The 18457-nt window shown below is 38.2% G+C and overlaps 1 protein-coding gene across 3 annotated transcripts in view; it reads right to left on the reverse strand.

The window, feature by feature from the left end:
* Nucleotides 1-18457, reverse strand: part of Stxbp4 (syntaxin binding protein 4) — a 161366-nt gene that overhangs the window by 81171 nt on the left and 61738 nt on the right. For all 3 annotated transcript variants that reach the window (XM_057775538.1, XM_057775539.1, XM_057775540.1), the window contains one exon: nucleotides 16669-16734. In XM_057775538.1, the coding sequence (XP_057631521.1) occupies nucleotides 16669-16734 (66 nt within the window). The remainder of the gene's footprint in view (nucleotides 1-16668; nucleotides 16735-18457) is intronic.

Here is an 18457-nt window from a genome sequence, read left to right on the forward strand (position 1 = left end):
TGTGCACGCTGGAGGCACCAGTTTAACACACCAGTCCTGTTCTAGAGGCTGTGTGTGTGTCGAGTCAGCTAACTGCACACTGCACTATAAGGTATGTCTAAAATCATCCTCATTTTAAAGACAGGGCACCAAAGCACAGAAAGTTTAGTGTCAAGGCTGGGATTTGAACTCATGCAGTTTAGTTAACAGAGTTTATGCTCTTGGTTACTAGTTCATATACTAACTGGTCAAACTACAGAAAATGTTATAAAAAAAATAACTTTTAGGTACCAGTTACCACCAGCATCAGCCCTGTACTAGCTTAGGATGTGGTTTTAACAACAGACTTTCAAACACATTTGAGGACACCACACTGATCCCCATTTTCTATTCAATCAAAAAAAAAAAAAAAAAGAAAAGAAAAAAAAGAAAGAAGTTTCTGAAGTGAGGAGGAAGGGCGGGTAAATCACCCCAGCTGCAGTGAAGAATCACTAATTTGATGCTCTGTCCTCTTCACACTCGCGTCGTGCAGCTTTTATTCCTCCATAAAAACAGCACTTTTATTTTTGTTCAAAGAATGCTGGTTAATTAAATGAAGAATCTGGATGGGATTTGTGCAGCTATTGCGGTGCAATGACGGTAATATGGTGTGAAATACGGCTGGGTGGTAAGTGATGCAGAGGTTTTGATGCTGAATAAATTCATACCATTTCTTTTGTAAATGCCTACCTGTCAGGCGGGTGAATGTGACCCCTTAGCAAGGTTCTAGCCCAGTTCCCACTGAATGGCTGCTTGAAAGATTAGAGCACTGAACGATGCCTTTTAGAGAGAGCAGTAAAGAAAAGATAACAGCAGTGGGCCGGATTTAGCGAGAGGATCACAACAATCCATGTTCTCTTTTCCTCCCAGGCTGTCTTCTAATAAATAACTGCAAAGCCTCCTATGTCAGTAACAGTTGAGCTAGAATTTTCTCAGGGCCTCAACATCAACATGAAATTCCAATTAGAACAAAGACAGTAGTCACTTCCTGATATACTTTGTAAGAGGCAGAATTCAGATTACAGAGGGAAATCTTAAAAGAAAAACAAAGACGTAATAGTAGGTCAGGAAAACCAGCCAGAACATGCTTTTGAATATTAAGTAGTATGACTGAACTCAGTGGAAGAAATTCCCGAAAGATGAAGTGGAGGAAAATCTTGAAGATGAAGTACAATCAGAATTTTCGTAAGGGTAACAATGAGGAGATGCCTTTGGTCCACAGTGCCTCTTTGTTAAATAAAGGTTTGCCTCCCCACAATTTTGCAGTCAATCTTTAGGAAAGATAAAGCCAAATTCTTCTTTGAAAATATAATGTATGTTGATGATAATCTTTGTAGGCCACAGATACTCTGGCCTTAGCTAAAGGCCGCTGTGCTGTATGTTTTCATAGATGTAGCATTTCACCCACAGAGTAGCATGATCTACAAAACAAACAAAAACCCGCTTAGTACAAAAGCGTATCTTTGGACGTGCCCTCATTAGGTCAGTATCTTAGATCTGAGATTCACTTTTCCCTCATTTTCCCCCTATATGATTCTGTAAGACCCAGCATGTTCATCTATGTAGTGAGCTTTAACAGCTATAAGATCATAATAGCTCTTACTAGAAGGTTAAAGAAACTATTTCCATCCTTGCTGTAGTTCTTCCTTGTTTCTTTTTATTATTTTTTCGGGGGGAGGGATGTACATATCATCTATGCTGTTATACAACCTGATCAGGTAATTTATTAAGTAAGGACTTTCTTGAGGTACTTAATTGGTAATACTAGCTCTCTGGAAATGTAATTTTTACATGTCTTTTTTAATAATAAAAAATTACGGGAAACTATCCCCTCTGTAGGTATGAGTGCTAACAGTTCCCTAAAGTAGAAGTATTAACTGCAGTTGCAAACGTGTAATTAGCTCAGAAGTCCACGACACTTACAAGCTCTGTAATTTATAAGCCAATCAGTAAATCTTTCAAATGTCAGTGGCTGACAGGAGAAAGCAGCAGATTGCAAGGAGATATGTGTTTAGTAAGTTATGCTACCCAAGCCCTGAGAATGCTTCTCTTATCAGCTTCCGACATTCGCTCACTGGAAAGCCTTTCTTAGTCTTTGATCCTATTTACAGTTTTCAAAAAGATTAAGGCTTGCTGCAGGAAGACGGCTGTTTGGTGAACGAGAAATGTTTAAAAGCAAGTTATGGCCAGTCTACTTAATTTGTGTACCTGACTTATTTTTTAGCTGTCTGAAAGGATGATCTCAAAGTGCTTTGCAGATACATTCATAAGTGAATGAACAACACACCCAATAATGTTAATGAATTTACAGAAGACTCTAACTTCACAAAAGACTTTTGGAGACACCCTTTGGCTGTATAACCCAAACTGAACTTGAAACTCAACGTAGTATAGGCTAGTCTCACACTTGAGTTGATCCTCCTGCTTCAGTCTCCCAAAGGCTAGGACAAGAGGCATGTAAGACCAAGACCAGCTCACAGAAAACGTATTATCTATCTCTATGCCCCCACCTTTCTTCCTGTCTTCCTGGGTACTCTAGGTCTAAAGACTGTACCACTTTACTCAATCAGCCATTAAACACTTGTGAAATCCTCAGGGTGCAATTCGCAGGCATTTCTTACTTCCTTTCGTATCCTCACAGCAGATCTGCGTTTTTACCATCTAGTGCATGGGATGACAGCCGCATGAGAGAGCACCTCGCCTACTGTGCTTGCCATTGCAATGTGCTCTTCACATTTCTGAAGGATCAGTTTACCTCAGTCATCGGTCAGCTTCCAGCGTAAGTAGCAAACATGGTCCACAGTAAAATGTATCCTCCTGCTCCATAGTTCAAAGTTCCCCACTACCAGCTTCCAAGTAAGTTTCTAGCTTTAGGACATTGAACTGTCTCCCATGATGACGCACACCAAGATTCACACATAAGAATCTAAAAGATTCATTTCATAATATTTATCAAGCAACTGAGATTATGTAAAATCTAAATAGGATGAAGTAAATATCAAAGTTAAAAGAAATGTTGCACTTCACTGTTTGACAATTGTTATTTTTGCACTGAAGATTTAAAAATTACAAAGATTTGTTTATATGTCCTTTTTAATATGTATTAAGACAGTAAATGCTGTCAAGGATGATAAAATCCTAAAGGCTTACTCCAACTCCACCCAATCCTTATTCTGCAGTGTGTGAGGCAACACTTTTGTTTTGTAAAGTGTATAACATGGATAATTGGTAAGTTCAGAAAACAGGGTTTAGTTTATATGAAGAAATAAAATCTCCACTGTGCAGAGAATGAGTTGCTTAAACTTTCTGGAGGAAAATTAGGTCAATCATATTATAATCAGCTCTGTTTAACCTTCCCAGGGTTGCCAACTTCTTTACCTGCAGCTGCCTCACTCTAAAAGGTAAAAACTCATTTCTGCCTCAGAACAGCAAGGAAAATCAAAATAATAATTTTCAATCTCCTTCATAAAGAGGAGTTCGTAGTCAAGGACAGGTACATAAGTACATAACTCAAAAAAGTTGTAGCACGTGATATTCTTTACAATATAAATATTAATTAGTTTAAACCATGTTTTAGCGTCAGGATGGTTTAACCCTGAACATGTACTTTTTTAGTGTACTGAAGGCTGACATAAAATAAAAAGCTGCTTGCTCATGTTAGCTTCAAATGTGCTCAAGAAGAATATTTATAGTACTGGGAGCCTTTCATAGAGTTTAAACCCTTTTTATGGACACAATACAGCTTAGTGGCTGCATCTTTAAACATTCAACACGGAGAATTCATCTAAAGTTTAGGCCTTAAAGGGCTCTGTTGTTAAAAGAGAAGTGCATTCCTTTCAAATTAAATGAGAGAGAGAGAGAGAGAGAGAGAGAGAGAGAGAGAGAGAGAGAGAGAGAGAGAGAATATGAGAATCTTGTAGCATTTGGCCTAAGGATGTAATGCCCATATAAATATAATATCTGATTCTAGCCAAAGAGCTAAACAAAATAGTCTCTTACCCAACCAATAATTATTGAGAAAGTTCTGTAAAGGCTGAAGAGCTGAAACAAACCTTAGGCTATGTAAGAATTGCGTCATTAACAGAGGGTGCTATCACAACAATAAATGGTTGCTGTAGGGAACCATTTTTTTGGGGGGATTGTATACTCTGCTACTATATGCTGATACAACACTTTCAGCATTAAATAGAGATAAGACGGGGATCTGGGTAAATATACATCTGAAATATGGTCAGGAATAAACTTCTTCAAAGATTTTAAAAAGAAAAAATAAGTAAAAATAAATTGACAACACAAAACCACTAGTGTTTATAAAATGAGAGAAGGGATTTTTGTACAAGTTAAATGTTTGCTTCAGGGTCAGAAGAAATAAGAATCAACATCTACCATGTAAAAAGATCTCATCTACTAATGTGGGGAAATGGGATCTTAAGAGTATGAGAGAAGACAACAATGAAGCAAGAGAGGAGATGCAAATAAGACAAAGGCTGTGTGGAGAAACCAGGGAGCATCATTTCTGCCACATCAGCAAGTGCAAGTGAGACGGGTCCATGTATGAGAAGGAGTAATGGTGTGGAGAGGAAACGGTCCCATGAGAACATCCAAGGGTGTGTCCTATGACACTGGGCTTCCAACAGAGGGAACTCTGGAGAGATACTGCAACCATATTGTAGCCATAGCAACAATTGCTAAAACTTGCTTATGGTGCTGCATTCACTTCAAGAGCATTACTAAGTGAAAGCGCTGCTTTTATTATGCAAGAGCTGTGATGGAAATCTCGCTATTCTGGAATTCAGGCACAGACAATCTCAAAAGACAACAAACCAATGTACATTTTTAAACAGAATAATTTACTTATGTGGGGTCATACAAGACTACACCAGTCTTGTTTTGAACTCTTCAACGTTTTGTGAATAAATCATTGCTACAATGTCATGAGTCCCATATGACAGCAGGAGGACTGAAAGTGTTTCTTGCACAGCAAACTGCCAAGATAAGACTTTTATAGTATCAGCCACCTTATCACTACTTCCTCCTTGGATCAAATGCTCTAGTTTGTCAGTCCAACTATTATATATTGCTCCAACACTTAAAACAAATGTTTGGCATCTACACAGATGTCTAAAGTGTAACCTAAAAGGTGCTCTTTCAGTCAATGATCAGGGATTTTTAGGGGTATGTATTTTTTTCTTAGGTAAATAAGGAAAATTATGGATGGTAAGGGCACTTGGTTTTATATACAAATATGCCTCTAACAACCCACCAGCTTCAAGGTATCTATTAAGAAAAGTTCACTAGAAAGGGTTGATTTTGCTCTATTCTTTTTTTCCTCTGACATTCCTAAAGGCTATATGTTTAGCCTTCAGGATCTCTCCACATAAAACCCATACTTAACGAATTCTTTAAAAGGTCTCTGTGAATTCTCTCTTGCAAGTTACTATAGACAGGTACAAAGTGATTGACTGGAAGATGGCATGTGGTCCCCTGCAGAGCCAGACCATAAAAGACGCGTTGTATGGAGCCCTATCTCCACCAGTTTCCCATAGGGAAACCTCCTATAGGTAATAGTATAACCAAATTAACTGCAGGTTTCCATGAAGAAGAATATTATCACTTTCCTTCCAAATTCCTCCACCACTGAAAATGGTCTCTAATTAAGTCAGCATGACCAAAAGGAGTTTATAATACAGACAAGACAGAAAAATGTTTCTTGGAATCCTTAAGACACCAAGATCTTTTCTACATTAAAGGAACAATAACAAATTGGTAAAGGAAATTCTGAAATAGACACCTATATTAGAAATTTCTGGTATAAAATATCTGAGTGGGCTAACTTATTAAAGAAAGGCTTAGTTAGTTCATAGTGTTGTAGATTCAAGGTCCCAAGAGCATGATGACTGACAAGGCCACTTGGCTGTGTCATATCATGGTGGATGGTGTTATGGGGGAAGTGCAAATGAGATGGAGCATTCCTGAGAAGGAGCCATCGCATGGAGAGGAAAGGGTCGCAGGAGAACATCCAAAGGTATGACCCATGACCTGAAGGTCTTTCTAGGTTTTAATGGTTTTACTGCCTGTTTATATCTTTACCCTGAACACCTGGTTTGCAACACAGGAAACTCTGAGGAGATACTGCAACCATATTGTAACCATAGCAACACTTGAGTTTGCTAAAGTTTGGTTGGAGTGCTGCATTCACTTCAAGTGAATCACCAAGTACAACTGATGTTTAAACAAACAGGATGATGACTGGGAGCCTGGGAAACCACATCGCCTGCTCCCTTTCAAGTGAGCTTTCCTTACCTTAGGCACTTGCTAGGGCAGAGTTAAATGGCAGGGAAAAGAGAAGTCATTTTCTGATCACAAAAAAAGAGAATTAATGCTGAAAAATACACCCAAGTTTGTTTGCTCTATAAGCTTCTCTAATCACACTGCTGCCTAGCATTATAAGTGCGTTGTAATTGTTCTCTGAGTATTTTTTTGCTTTTAAAAGCCCTTCTAGGGTTAGTAGTAATTTGCAATTATAATATCACCGAATGATCTCATGGTCATAAAATCTCACCCAGTGGTCATATCCTGCATGCTAATAGTAGAAAATCACAACCATGGAGGACACATTGAAATAGTCCACCAACCTCTCAGAGAAAACAGGTTTTACTCTGCTCTCATCAACCAAAAGCAACAGCTGTGGATCTCTACCACAATCCAGGTGGATCCAAGACAGATGAGTGACAATAATCATTGAGAAAAGTGACTTGCTGTATGGTTCCATTTGTGTAGCGTTTTCAAATGACAAAGGTAGAGTGGACAATGGATTCACAGCTGTCAGGTATCAGGAGGGCAAGCAGAAGGAGGTAGCAGTGGCCCCAAAGGGTAGCATGAGGAGTCTCTCTGTAAAGCGTCTTAAGTGGGAAGCAGAAGCTCTCAGTCTAAGAGGACAAACATTTTACTATAGTGTGCTTTTGGAACAAGAAAGGATTGATACAACAAGCATATTTATTTTTCTTGTTTTCTTCCCTCCAATGATGAGATGGTATTTTAAAGTAAGTACTAGTAATGCTATTGAAAACTATTAAAAGTTCAAATTATTAAAAGAAAAGAAGGTATTCTGAGGTCACCCAGACATAAAAGTTAGAGGTGTCACTGTTAATACCCTAAAGGAAATACATTCCCTAGAAGTGTGGGACCGTAGCTATGGCTCTTTCCAGAGATGGTTAACCTGTGTTCAAAGTTGTCTTTCTTGCCTCATCCACAAACCAAGATGGAGTTGATAGCAGTGTGTGCTGTGACAACGTCCATGCCAGAGAATCCTGAACTGACTCGATTTCCCATTTCGTGCCCTTCTAAAGTCTTCTGCACAGGTGAGGCAACCACAACTGGACCAATCTGATCCCAGTGAAGTTGCCAAGTAAACAACCTCCCGTGTTCCAGCAGAGCAAAGACTGGTTCGGACAAGCTAAGGATTTTGTCTTTGGAGAATTCACCAACTCATTGTTGCCTGAGGTCATAACACTAGCTTGGAAGGAAATTTCAAAACTACCCGAGTGTGCGGGTGGATTTTAGAAAGCTGGTGATCAAAGGGAACTGCTACAGGAAGGGCTCATACCTGTTAGAAGCTGTTAGGACTTGAAGGGAAAAAGTGACAAGTACAACTTCATGGGAAATTGTTCTCTTAATTTTAAACTTCAGGGCTGGGCTATTCTGTAGGGCATGAAATCTCAAAAAAAAAAAAAAAAAAAAAAAAAAAAAGACAGGTTTCAGAAACCAGTCCAGTCAATTCATTACAGAACTAAGAGTATGAAGAGTCATGGTAATCCCTGGTTGAAGAAACACCAGGGCCTCCATCCCTAAAGCTTGTTCTTTCATTTTCTTCTCTCGGTCTTCTACCCACCATCTCTGCCTTCCCTTTAGTTACCCATTGCTTTCTTTTTAGGTCATTACACTAAAGATAAATCAGTTCCACATTTTTAAATAGCTAAAGAACCTTTGAAAGGAGAAACCATGATGTTTCTAGGATTGGTTCATCACTTTATATAATAAAGTCTTGAAATGGGTTAATAAAGGATCTTTCCCTATGAATTACTGGTCAGAGTGACCCCAGAGCTCGTGTCCCCCGAACAACTCATACTACTGCCATTGTTCTTGCTTGCCTGCCATAACAAGTCGGAAAGATGCTATTGCTGAAGGCATTGCACACTTTGGTTGCAGGACACAGAGAAACTAAGCTGGAACTGACCTAGGAGCTTCCTACTGGCTAGCTTCATAGTGCTAAAAGGTTCTATGCTATGAGACAGAAAGGCATCAGTGAATTCCCCATTAGAGGACCCTGCATACTACAATACCTGCTTGCCAGACAATACATGCCTACAGGTACAACAGCAGTATGACTGATATGGGCATAGCCACCCACTTTCTGATTGGATGTAAGGCCCACTGTACAGGAAGCATTCATGTAAATTTGGTAAAACAAGACTAACGTTGTTTTGTTAAAAGGGCATGGTGTCAAAATGCCTGCTAAATATTTATGATTCTATGCACAGATTAGTGCTGCTTTCCACCCTGGTTAGAGAAACTGCTTTTCCTAGCAAGCAGCAGTCATTGTAGAACAGCAGAACTGACCCAAGAACTGAGACTAAGGGACTGTGGAGTGCTCTGCCCTAAAGACAGATCTAAATTAACCTCTTCAAGGCTGAAGACGCAGGGCACAGTGAATTTAAGAGCTGAAGGATGGGAAGAAAGTGCTAAGAAATGCTATATTCAGGGCAGGACATGGCCATGGCACTCAGGAATTCACAATGGCTATGGTGACCTGCACAAAAACTGCAAAAGATCAAGACAGCCAGCATTCAGGCACGAATGCGAGAGAGGTTGAGGCTCTATTCCTGGCTAAGGGAGGAGCTATTGGCAATTGATGACTACTGAAAGAGGGGGTGTCACCCTCTTCAGGGGTGTGCTCATTGGCAGGTGTAGAACACCATAACCATCAATCATGCATGTACCACATGGACTCAGAAGGTTATAAAAAGAGAGAGAGAGAGAGAGAGAGAGAGGACATTAAGATGGAATGGGGAAGTGTAAAGGGTAAAGGAGGAGATGGAGTGGGAGTTAGGGATGGAAAGGATCAGAATACATTATATACACATAGGATATTGTCAAAAATACATCAAAATATTAAGAAGAATAAAATTAGGATATTCTACTGATAAAGAATAAACTGACTAGCAATATGACCAAGAGAGAGAAAGAGATTGAGCAGGATGATTTTACAAAGATATTTGGAGTATAATATTTTTGCAATATATAAAAACTGAGGAATAGTGAAACACATTTTTGAAGTGTACAATGAATTTGCTGGAAAGTTTTCTTTTGACAGTCAGCAAAGAATGACTGGAATTGGACATTAGTGCAGACATAAATGCCCCACATTTGCAATCCTGGCAGCTGCGCATCGGATTCGGTTGGTGCAGAAAGGAAGCCATTTTTTATTAAATTAAGCTGGTAATTCCAGTTATGATAAAGACAGAAAAAGTACTTTGAATATATAAAGTTCTTTAATTAAGTCGCAAATTCCCACATACCCCAGAAACTTTCTAACAATACCAGCGATCAATAGATTTAAAATGTGTAAATCAACTACTTTTCCATGGTAACAGGAGAAATATATGAACATGAATTTCAAAGAACTTCTAAATTTTGATGAAATGTTAATTTTTATCCCAAAAAACCTTGAAATGTTTAGAATAGATATTTTAAAGAAAAAATTCTGCTAGATAAAGAGAAAAAAGTTTTTATTACACCAGATGGTATCCTAGCTTTGTTAGAGCAAGACATTGAATTTATTGATGTTTTCAAAACAAGAGTTTATTGTTTTATGACACCATAAGATAGATACATATGGTAGGAAACCCAAAAGCCAGCGCTTAGCTTTCTGATGCTCAGCGTACAAAGCTGCGATGGGCACAGTTTTAGTTCATCATCTAGCAATCAACAACAACAACAAAAAGGCCGTGTGAGTTCCATGTTCTCATCAATATCACACTGCATACGAATGAACTAATTCACATGAAACTGACAAATGGGACATCTGACTTCTGAATGTAGAACAGTAGGGAACTGCCAATGAAATTTGTAACGATACAATCATAACTAGTTTATATTTTCCTTATATGTATTAACAGGTAAAACGTAGTTATTGATAAACATTATACCAATTGGCTGCAAAGCAAAAATGATCAAAGTATGTTTTGTAGCTGATACTGTTTTGAGCTATGACCAGTATGTGTAATTTCCCTGGAAAATGAAGCTATATTACTGAGTTGAAAAGAATGACTGAATAGTTAAGCAGATGTAGTTATGAAAAGATAAATTATTCTAAAAAAACTTAGTTTTGTGAACATGGACACAAATATTAAGAAACTCTGGGATTTAATTCTAAGAGACTTTTAAAGTATGTGTAGAAAAATTTGAGCATATGAATCTGTTTTCACATAAATTTTATTATATTAAAACACAGATTCAGTATTTCCAATAAAAATTTAATATAATAAAGATGTTTTTGGATGGAGTGGGGAGGACCTTGGACTTTCCACAGGGCAGGGAACCCTGACTGCTCTTAGGGCTGGAGAGGGAGGAGAAGAGGAGTGGGGGGAGGAGGAGAGGGACGGGAGGAGGGGGCGGGAAATGGGAGGCGGGGAGGAGGAGGAAAATTTTTTTTCAATAAAAAAAAAAGATGTTTTAAAAGTGCAAAAGTAATACTATTATAAAAATACAGTGCAAAAATATAAAATATCTCATTAATAAAATTTTAATATTGTTGCATGCCAAAATATTTTAAATGGAATAGATTTCATTTATTTAATTTTATTGTTTCTTTCTGCTAGTACAAAATTTAACTGTCTGTAACTGGCTTCTATATTTCTATTGAACGGTGTTATTAATGTAAAAATTCAGAGAACTTTCAATTAATTATTTAAAAATAATTAGTTAATAAAATTTAGTTAAGTAAATAAAAGATTATTGCAAAAGAATAATCTTTTATTAATTCTTCAGGTACTTCCTAATCTGATGTCAAATTCATCTTTCATTTTTCCTTCTTCCCTTCCTCACTTTCCCAAACATCCAAATACCTAGTCTGTGGCAGCTGTGCTGAAATCAGAGTAGCTGTCCCCAAGAAAAACTCTCTACTCAGGAGACAACACGAAGAAGGAAAACCTAACAAGTACATTGTAAAAGGTGAGCGGACTAGGTTAGCACTACTCAAAATCCTCCCACCCACATGTAGGTGACGGTACAGGAAGACCTAGGAGCTGGAGAAAGTGGAATAGACGGGATGGAGAAACACAGTGGAGTAGAGGGGAGAACATGATGGAAATCAGTTGGGGCAGGTAGTGTAGAAGACTGGGGGCAAGATGGCAGATCATGCTGGGCCACTAGTCAGCTTTGACACCTATTCGTTGGATTTTGAGCTTTTACTAGATATGACAATAAATCCTACAGAGTTTTCTGATTTTTAAAAAAATAATTTACTTATTTTTACTTTATGTGCATTGGTGTTTCTCCTGCATGTATATCTGTGTGAGGATGTCAGGCCTCGGAGTTACAGACAGTTATTAGCTGACATCTGGGTGCTGGGAATTAAACCTGAACTGTCTAGAATATCAGTCAGTACTTTTAACCACGGAGCCATTTCTCTAGACCCTTCTGTTAAGTTTTTAAAGGGATATTTATAGTTAAGTGTTCAATCTAGATTATTCAGGGGTAGAGCAATATCAGGAAGGAAGCTGACAATATCAGGAAGATGAGCGTGGACCAGAGAGGGCAGTGGTAAAGAGTGGTAAATACTGTAATTATAAACATTCAGTTAAAAGAAATTCAGCTGACCCCAAATTCTGTAGGGTCAACAAGTCGGATGCAAGTGAAAAAGAATGTAATCAGATTACGGTTGGAGTGAAATGCCCCTTTTTCTCATTTGTTAAACACCATTCGGGGCAGGTGATGGTTGAACTTGTAGGTAAATATTCAACTGCCTGCGTGATTTGGACTCAAAATTTCAACTTAAACGTCACTTCCTGCTCTCTGTATCTCCATGCTTCTATTGACTGATTATGGTGTTGATGCTAGAAGAATACTTCACTGCTGTTTGCCAAGGATCAGCTGACAAAAATGAACACACGTCAAGTCAGAAGCTCTTGGGATCAGTTACAGGATGACGTCATTATCACGTAATCAGACACAAAGATATAAACACAGTGAAAATTAAATATACAAAATGGTCTCTGGCCCTACAGACATGCTTCTCCCTGCCGGGAAACAATGTTCACACTCTTATAAGCCCAGTTTATACCCTACCCCATCTATGAGAAGTTCTCTAATCCCTCAGCTAGAATTTTATTTTTCCTCTAAATTATAAGGCTAAAACAAATTGCATTCATCTTTTAATACTTCTGTTCTTTCTAAAGTCATGTTAGCACTGAGTGCTTACTGTAGGTGATACACAGAGAACTGTGTAGATTTACACTCACTCAATTCTGATGAAATTCTTGGGAAGAATCCTATTATCAAATGCAGGTCTAGGAAGGCAAAGTAGCCTGATGGAGGTCAACAGCTAACATGGAGAAAGGGTGGGGGTCTAAAATTGACACTCATTCAGTGGGCTTTTTATCTCCCACACTTACACTTCTGAACATTCACCATCATCACAGGAGAGTAGGAATCTTGACTTGGCACACTTTCATCTCTATCTCATTCCCGTTTTGATACAGATGACTTGTTGATAAACATCTGAATTTTTTGTATAATGGAAAAATAATCATTTCAGAAAAATAAATACAGGAAGGCCTCATGTGGAAAGGGTAGGCATTGCTGGAAAAGACAGTACAACTGTTGGTTCTTTCTTTCCTTTCTCCCTTCTTTTCTTTCTTGGATTTGTCAGTCTTAATGTAATGATTACATCAAAAATACTTGGTATTTAACAACTAATATACCCCAAGAATTTAGAAAAGCAGAAAGCTTTAATTAAACATAGTGACAACATCCCTCAACTTACTTTACACATAAAACTTAAATAGGAAGATTCATAAATCCCACTTTCAGAACACAAAGAAACACTGAAATCTAAAGCATACTGAAGATACAGGTACTGAAAACACAAAAGAAAAAAAGCTTAAAAGAGGGGTCAGTTAAGTGGCCCAGAGGGTAAAGATGTCCATGGCCAGGCCTGACGACCTCCATATGCACTCAGGCACCATACATGCATGTGCACACAGGCATGCAGATGTGCACCCCCTCACATACTTTAATTAAAATCTAAAACAAAAAAAGTTGAATTGCAATTCTAGTATTTTGGATGCTGAGGCAGAAGAATTGTCATTAGTTTGAGGCCAGATCAGGCTACAGAGGAAGGCTGAAAACATGCCTGAACTACAGAGGTCTTAAGTTTTTTTCATAAGTATAAGGAATAGCATTAGGAGGGGCTGGAGAGATGGCTCAGTGGTTAAGAACATTTGCTGTTCTTGCAGAGGACCCAGGTTTGGTTTCTATCACCCACATGGTGCCTCACAACCATCCATAATTCAGATCTATGGAATCCACAGCTTCTTCTGACCTCGGAAAACAGGCGTACATGTGGCACAATATGTACATGCAAGCCAACACTCACATACATAAAATAAATAAATAAAATTTAAAGAAAAAGAAAGAATAATAAGAATGTTCCTATATTCTCCACCCAGATGTACCAAACATACTAGGTTTAGTCTTTGGTCAATATGTTCATGAATGAGATACAAGGTATTCTTATAAAGCATGGATATATAAAAGCTGTTGTAAGAATATTGGATGTTTCAGTCTCCAATATTCAGCATGTGTATGTATGTGTATGTAACATATATGCATGCATACAGTTTTTTAACCATGTGTAGTAAATTATATATATCATAGCCCTTTATCCTTAAGCACAACAGAATTCCTAATGAAGATAGGTAACTCTAGTCCACTTAGGAGTTCCGGGTTCTCTTCAGTGCTTTTATCAGTCTGATCGACCTTCTGCAGTCCAGACTGTCACAGCACCCAGTAATGTCCTTCTTATTCCCCCACCCCAGTATAGGATCCCACCTAGGAGCAGCTATTTATTTAGATTTCCTGTCTCTTAACTCCTCTTAATGTGCAGCTTTTTTATCAGGTTGGGAGGGACGGTTCTGAAGAATACGACACACATACACGCACCTTCCCAGGTGTGCCCCAAGTTTAGACCTAGGCGATGTGCTCAGTCAGAATAGCACACAGGTGACACTGTGTCCTTTTCGGGATATCACATTTGGAGTGAAAATGACTTCTTGTTTGGTGAGGACAACTTTTAGCATCAAACTGTTTTCTCAATTCTCCACTGCATAATTGCTATTTCTCCCTTATAATTAGCAGTGGTTTGGAGAGTTACTTTTATACCACATAACTATGTAGATATCTTGTTCATTAAAATTTCCTCCTAAATTTAGCATCTTAATTTGCCCCTAATTCAATCCTTACTGAAACATTCAAAATGCTTCTTTCCAAATCTAGCAGTGGTGCTGCTGTTTCCAGTCAGCACGCCACAATCACCATGAGCCAGAGTGTTCCTCTCTGCCCATCCATTAGCTAATCTAATTATACATGGTATGGACTTGGGAGTTATCATCATTCACGACCATGATTAGTGCCTTATGCCCTGGTTCTTCCAGATGTGGGCACAGAAGCCCTTGTCAGGCAGCTCCTCATGGTATGGCTTTGTCAACTCTAGCACTTTCTTACTTCGTGACGTTGCTCCAGGCGTAACTAAACTTACCTCTCTGTCCTGAAATCTGTCACCTTTCTGGAATGTACACATGGTGAGGGTGGGAGGTTCTGGGCCCTCTGAGTGGCTGTTCATTCAATGCTACAATTCTAATTCTGGAAAGTTTGGCTGAAGAATTGTCAATTTTAGCCTTTTCTTGTTCTGACTGATTTCTTCAAGAAATCATACAATTTACTGTCATGTTCCCAGTGCACCTGAATATAAATGTCTACCACTTTGTTATGCAATTGCTGTGTGCATTTCACCAGGACGGAAGCTTTAAGTCACATGAACTTTTGCAGTTTAGTAAGGATTCAGAATTTTTTTTTCTGCTTTAGAAATAATTTTATAGAAAGGTCTTAGGTCGAGAGCACCCTCTTCTGTGTAGGTGCATTATGGGTTATATAACTGATGGTCTCAGGGTGGAAGTGGGCGGATTGGCATGTCTTCTCTTTCTGTAAGACCCTTCCTTTTGTTTGTGGGTTTTCTTTCTTGATGTGGGATTCCCCTCTGTATGCTGTGAATACCATTGATTAATAAAGAAACTGCATTGGACCTATTGCAGTGCAGAATAGGGCAAAGCGGAATTCCAAGCAGATAGAGAAGAGAGTAGGCGGAGTCAGGGAGATGCCATGTAGCTGCTAGAGGGGAAAGACACCCATGCGCTGGTACCCGTACTGGTAAACCACGAGCTTTGTGGTAAAATGTAAAAGAATGGAAATGGGTTAATTTAAGATATAAGCACTATCTAGCAACATTCTTAAGTGATTGGCCAAAGAATATTGCAATTAATATAGTCTGTGATTATCTTGGGTTTGGGCAGCTGGGAAATGAACAAGCAGTCTCTGCCAACACTTTCCTAATCACTGACTGGTCCAAGATATTCTGTTAACTCTAATTCACCTGATTCTTCCCCAGAAGCAATGGCTCTCAGTGGCTGTTCCTTCTGTGTGCATACTCTTCTGAATCCTGGCGCTAAGAGCCATTAAGACCTGACCGATGTTCAGGATTTGGACATTAATTATGACACCTTTTCTTTCTGGGGCTGATTTCACCTCTATTTCATCAATTCTTGTTTCTCCCTATTCCTTTCAGAGTCCTTAACGCCTTCTCTGGTGTAGTCAGCCTTGGTTCAGTGGCAGGCCATCCTTAGGACTTACTTTGATGTACTTTTGGAGGCTTATTCTGGTTTCTGTTAGTGTCATATTAAGGATATGAATCAGTGTGGGTAGGTTTGTTTTCTTGGCCAAGTTAATGCTTTCTATGAAGGCAGCGTGAGGGGGATTTTGAATCAAGCAACCACCCCTGATCTCTAACAGGGTTCTATTAACCCTGAATTCTTGCTCAGAGTGTATCCAGTGTTTGTGCTTCTACTTTTTCATATTGCTATTTGTCTTCTTCTAATCTACTTCCAATTTGGTGAAGACTACAGAAAGTGAAAGCAAATTCTTAATCATTTATTATCAACAACTAACTGTAACAATGCTCTCTGGTGCAGTTTGGGAGAGGAGGGCTTGTTGGGTTTGTCTTTACTAAAATCTTGAAGTACAAATAACAAAAGAAAGAGAAAACAAAAACAAAAGGAAAAGAGAACAGAAAAGCAACAAGACTGGTCGTTATGGTCCATGGAAGCCATGGCAGAGTTGTAAAATCTTGTTTGAGTAACAGAGCAGGACTCTAGTGGGTATAAATTCCAAATGCTCATTTTTAAGAGTTCTGGGTGTTTTCAGCAGCAAATCCTAAGATATGATGAAGCACTGTTGTTTTAAAAGCTTGGGTAGGCTCATGTACCCCCTCCATGTACCCACCATGCCCACTCACACCCTACTCCCACAAGGACTTACCTGTTTCACATTCTGTAGCTCTTCTGTTAGCTGTTGCCTATGTTTCTCTGATTCAAGTAATTGCTCCTGTGTTTAAAAACCACTGAATTAATAGCATGTCATTTTGACACAAAGTACAATTTCTAGTCCTCTGTTTCAAAGTTTATTCCCTAAACATCAAATTGATAAAATCTCCTAATGCAGTTCTTGGTTATTTTTCTGGTTTCAGATAATATTCACTAGTAGTCATCTAACTATAATTGTAGTAAAAAACGTTATTACCTTAATGTTATATGATATCAAAATCTGAGATCCAAAAGAAATCAGTCAGTATTGAAACTGGTAAAAAGGAACTAAATTTTGGTTGACAGCTATTATTACCAAAGAGCTACCAGACAAAGGGCCTTATTATTCTGAATTGGACGTAAAAAAGCTCTAATCATACCAAAGAAAGACTGGGTTTCCCAATGTAATTTTAGCCCATTTTCGAACAATTAACTCACAAAAAGGATATTACTATTATAGCTGCAATATGAAATATATAGTTGAATATGACATAATGGTAAGTATTGTCATTTTTGAACCTAAAATTAAATCAAGTATGTACTCTGAGATAACTGCATCTCAAGTGAGAAACAGAGGCTAAAGCTGTCAAAGGACGATGATGGGTAGTAGCAGGCCATTTCTACTCTATGATCCTCACTTAACAAGATCTGCAGCTCTGTGTGTCCGTGTCCATGTCCGCGTGTGTGTATGTGTGTGTGTGTGTCACGGTGTATGTGTGCATGTAGATACCTGTAGCACAACAGCTATAATAACTGAAAATACAAACATTATCTCAAGCAAAATATTTATTGTTTGATATACTATTTATATAATCTTTAAGTTTAAAATAAATTTATTCATTTTATTTTATTCATATGAGTGTTTGGCCTGGATATATATCTGTGTACTAGATGTGTGTTTGGTGCCCAGAGAGGTCAAAAGAGGGCACTGGATCACCTGGAACTGGAGTTATGGATGGTTTTGAATCATGATGTGGGTGTCAGGAATATAACCCAGATTCTCTGTATAAACAACAGGCATTCTTAAAAACTGAGACATCCCTCCAGACCTTATGAAACTTTAGAAAAGACTGGGTCTCAGAAAAAAAGACGTAATGTAGAGGAAATTGAGAGCAGAGTCTTTTTTATTCTGGGACTTCAGGTTTTACAACACTAAAATATGTTCAATTACAGTTCATGAACTTTAAAGGTGATCTTGATTGAACAGCTCCTCATGGGCCCTTGTTCAAATGTTACATGAGTGTGACTTGCACAGTTTTAAATTAAAATTCTAGCAATTAATATTGACATTAAAATAAAACTCAAAATATGTCATTAAATCTAATGGTAATAAAATTTAGAGAAATGAAAAATATCCAAGACCCTTTGAAACCTGTGACACCTGTGGGTTTTGTTTGTTTATCGATGAATCACAGAGACAATGCTGTCTTACCAGTGTGACCAACACCACAAGGCTGTTCTAAGGGAGCAAGAAGAAACTAATAATTTAAAAAATGAATTCTATATTTCCATTGAGATACACAAACTTGTTAAAAGGTGGTGCTTTTAGAGTTATAAAACATAACCATAGTTGTGAGAAGCTCATTTATATTTGGAAAAAGTAGAATTACAAAAGCCTTATGAAAGAAAATTGGGAGAAATACACAGAATGGTTGACATTGGTATTCTTTAATATTGCAATTCCATTTTCACAGGTCTACTGTGACTTTCACAACTGCCCACCCACACATCTACAAAGATATTAG

Source organism: Chionomys nivalis, chromosome 7 (assembly GCF_950005125.1).
Source record: "Chionomys nivalis chromosome 7, mChiNiv1.1, whole genome shotgun sequence".
NCBI classification, from domain to species: Eukaryota; Metazoa; Chordata; class Mammalia; order Rodentia; family Cricetidae; genus Chionomys; species Chionomys nivalis.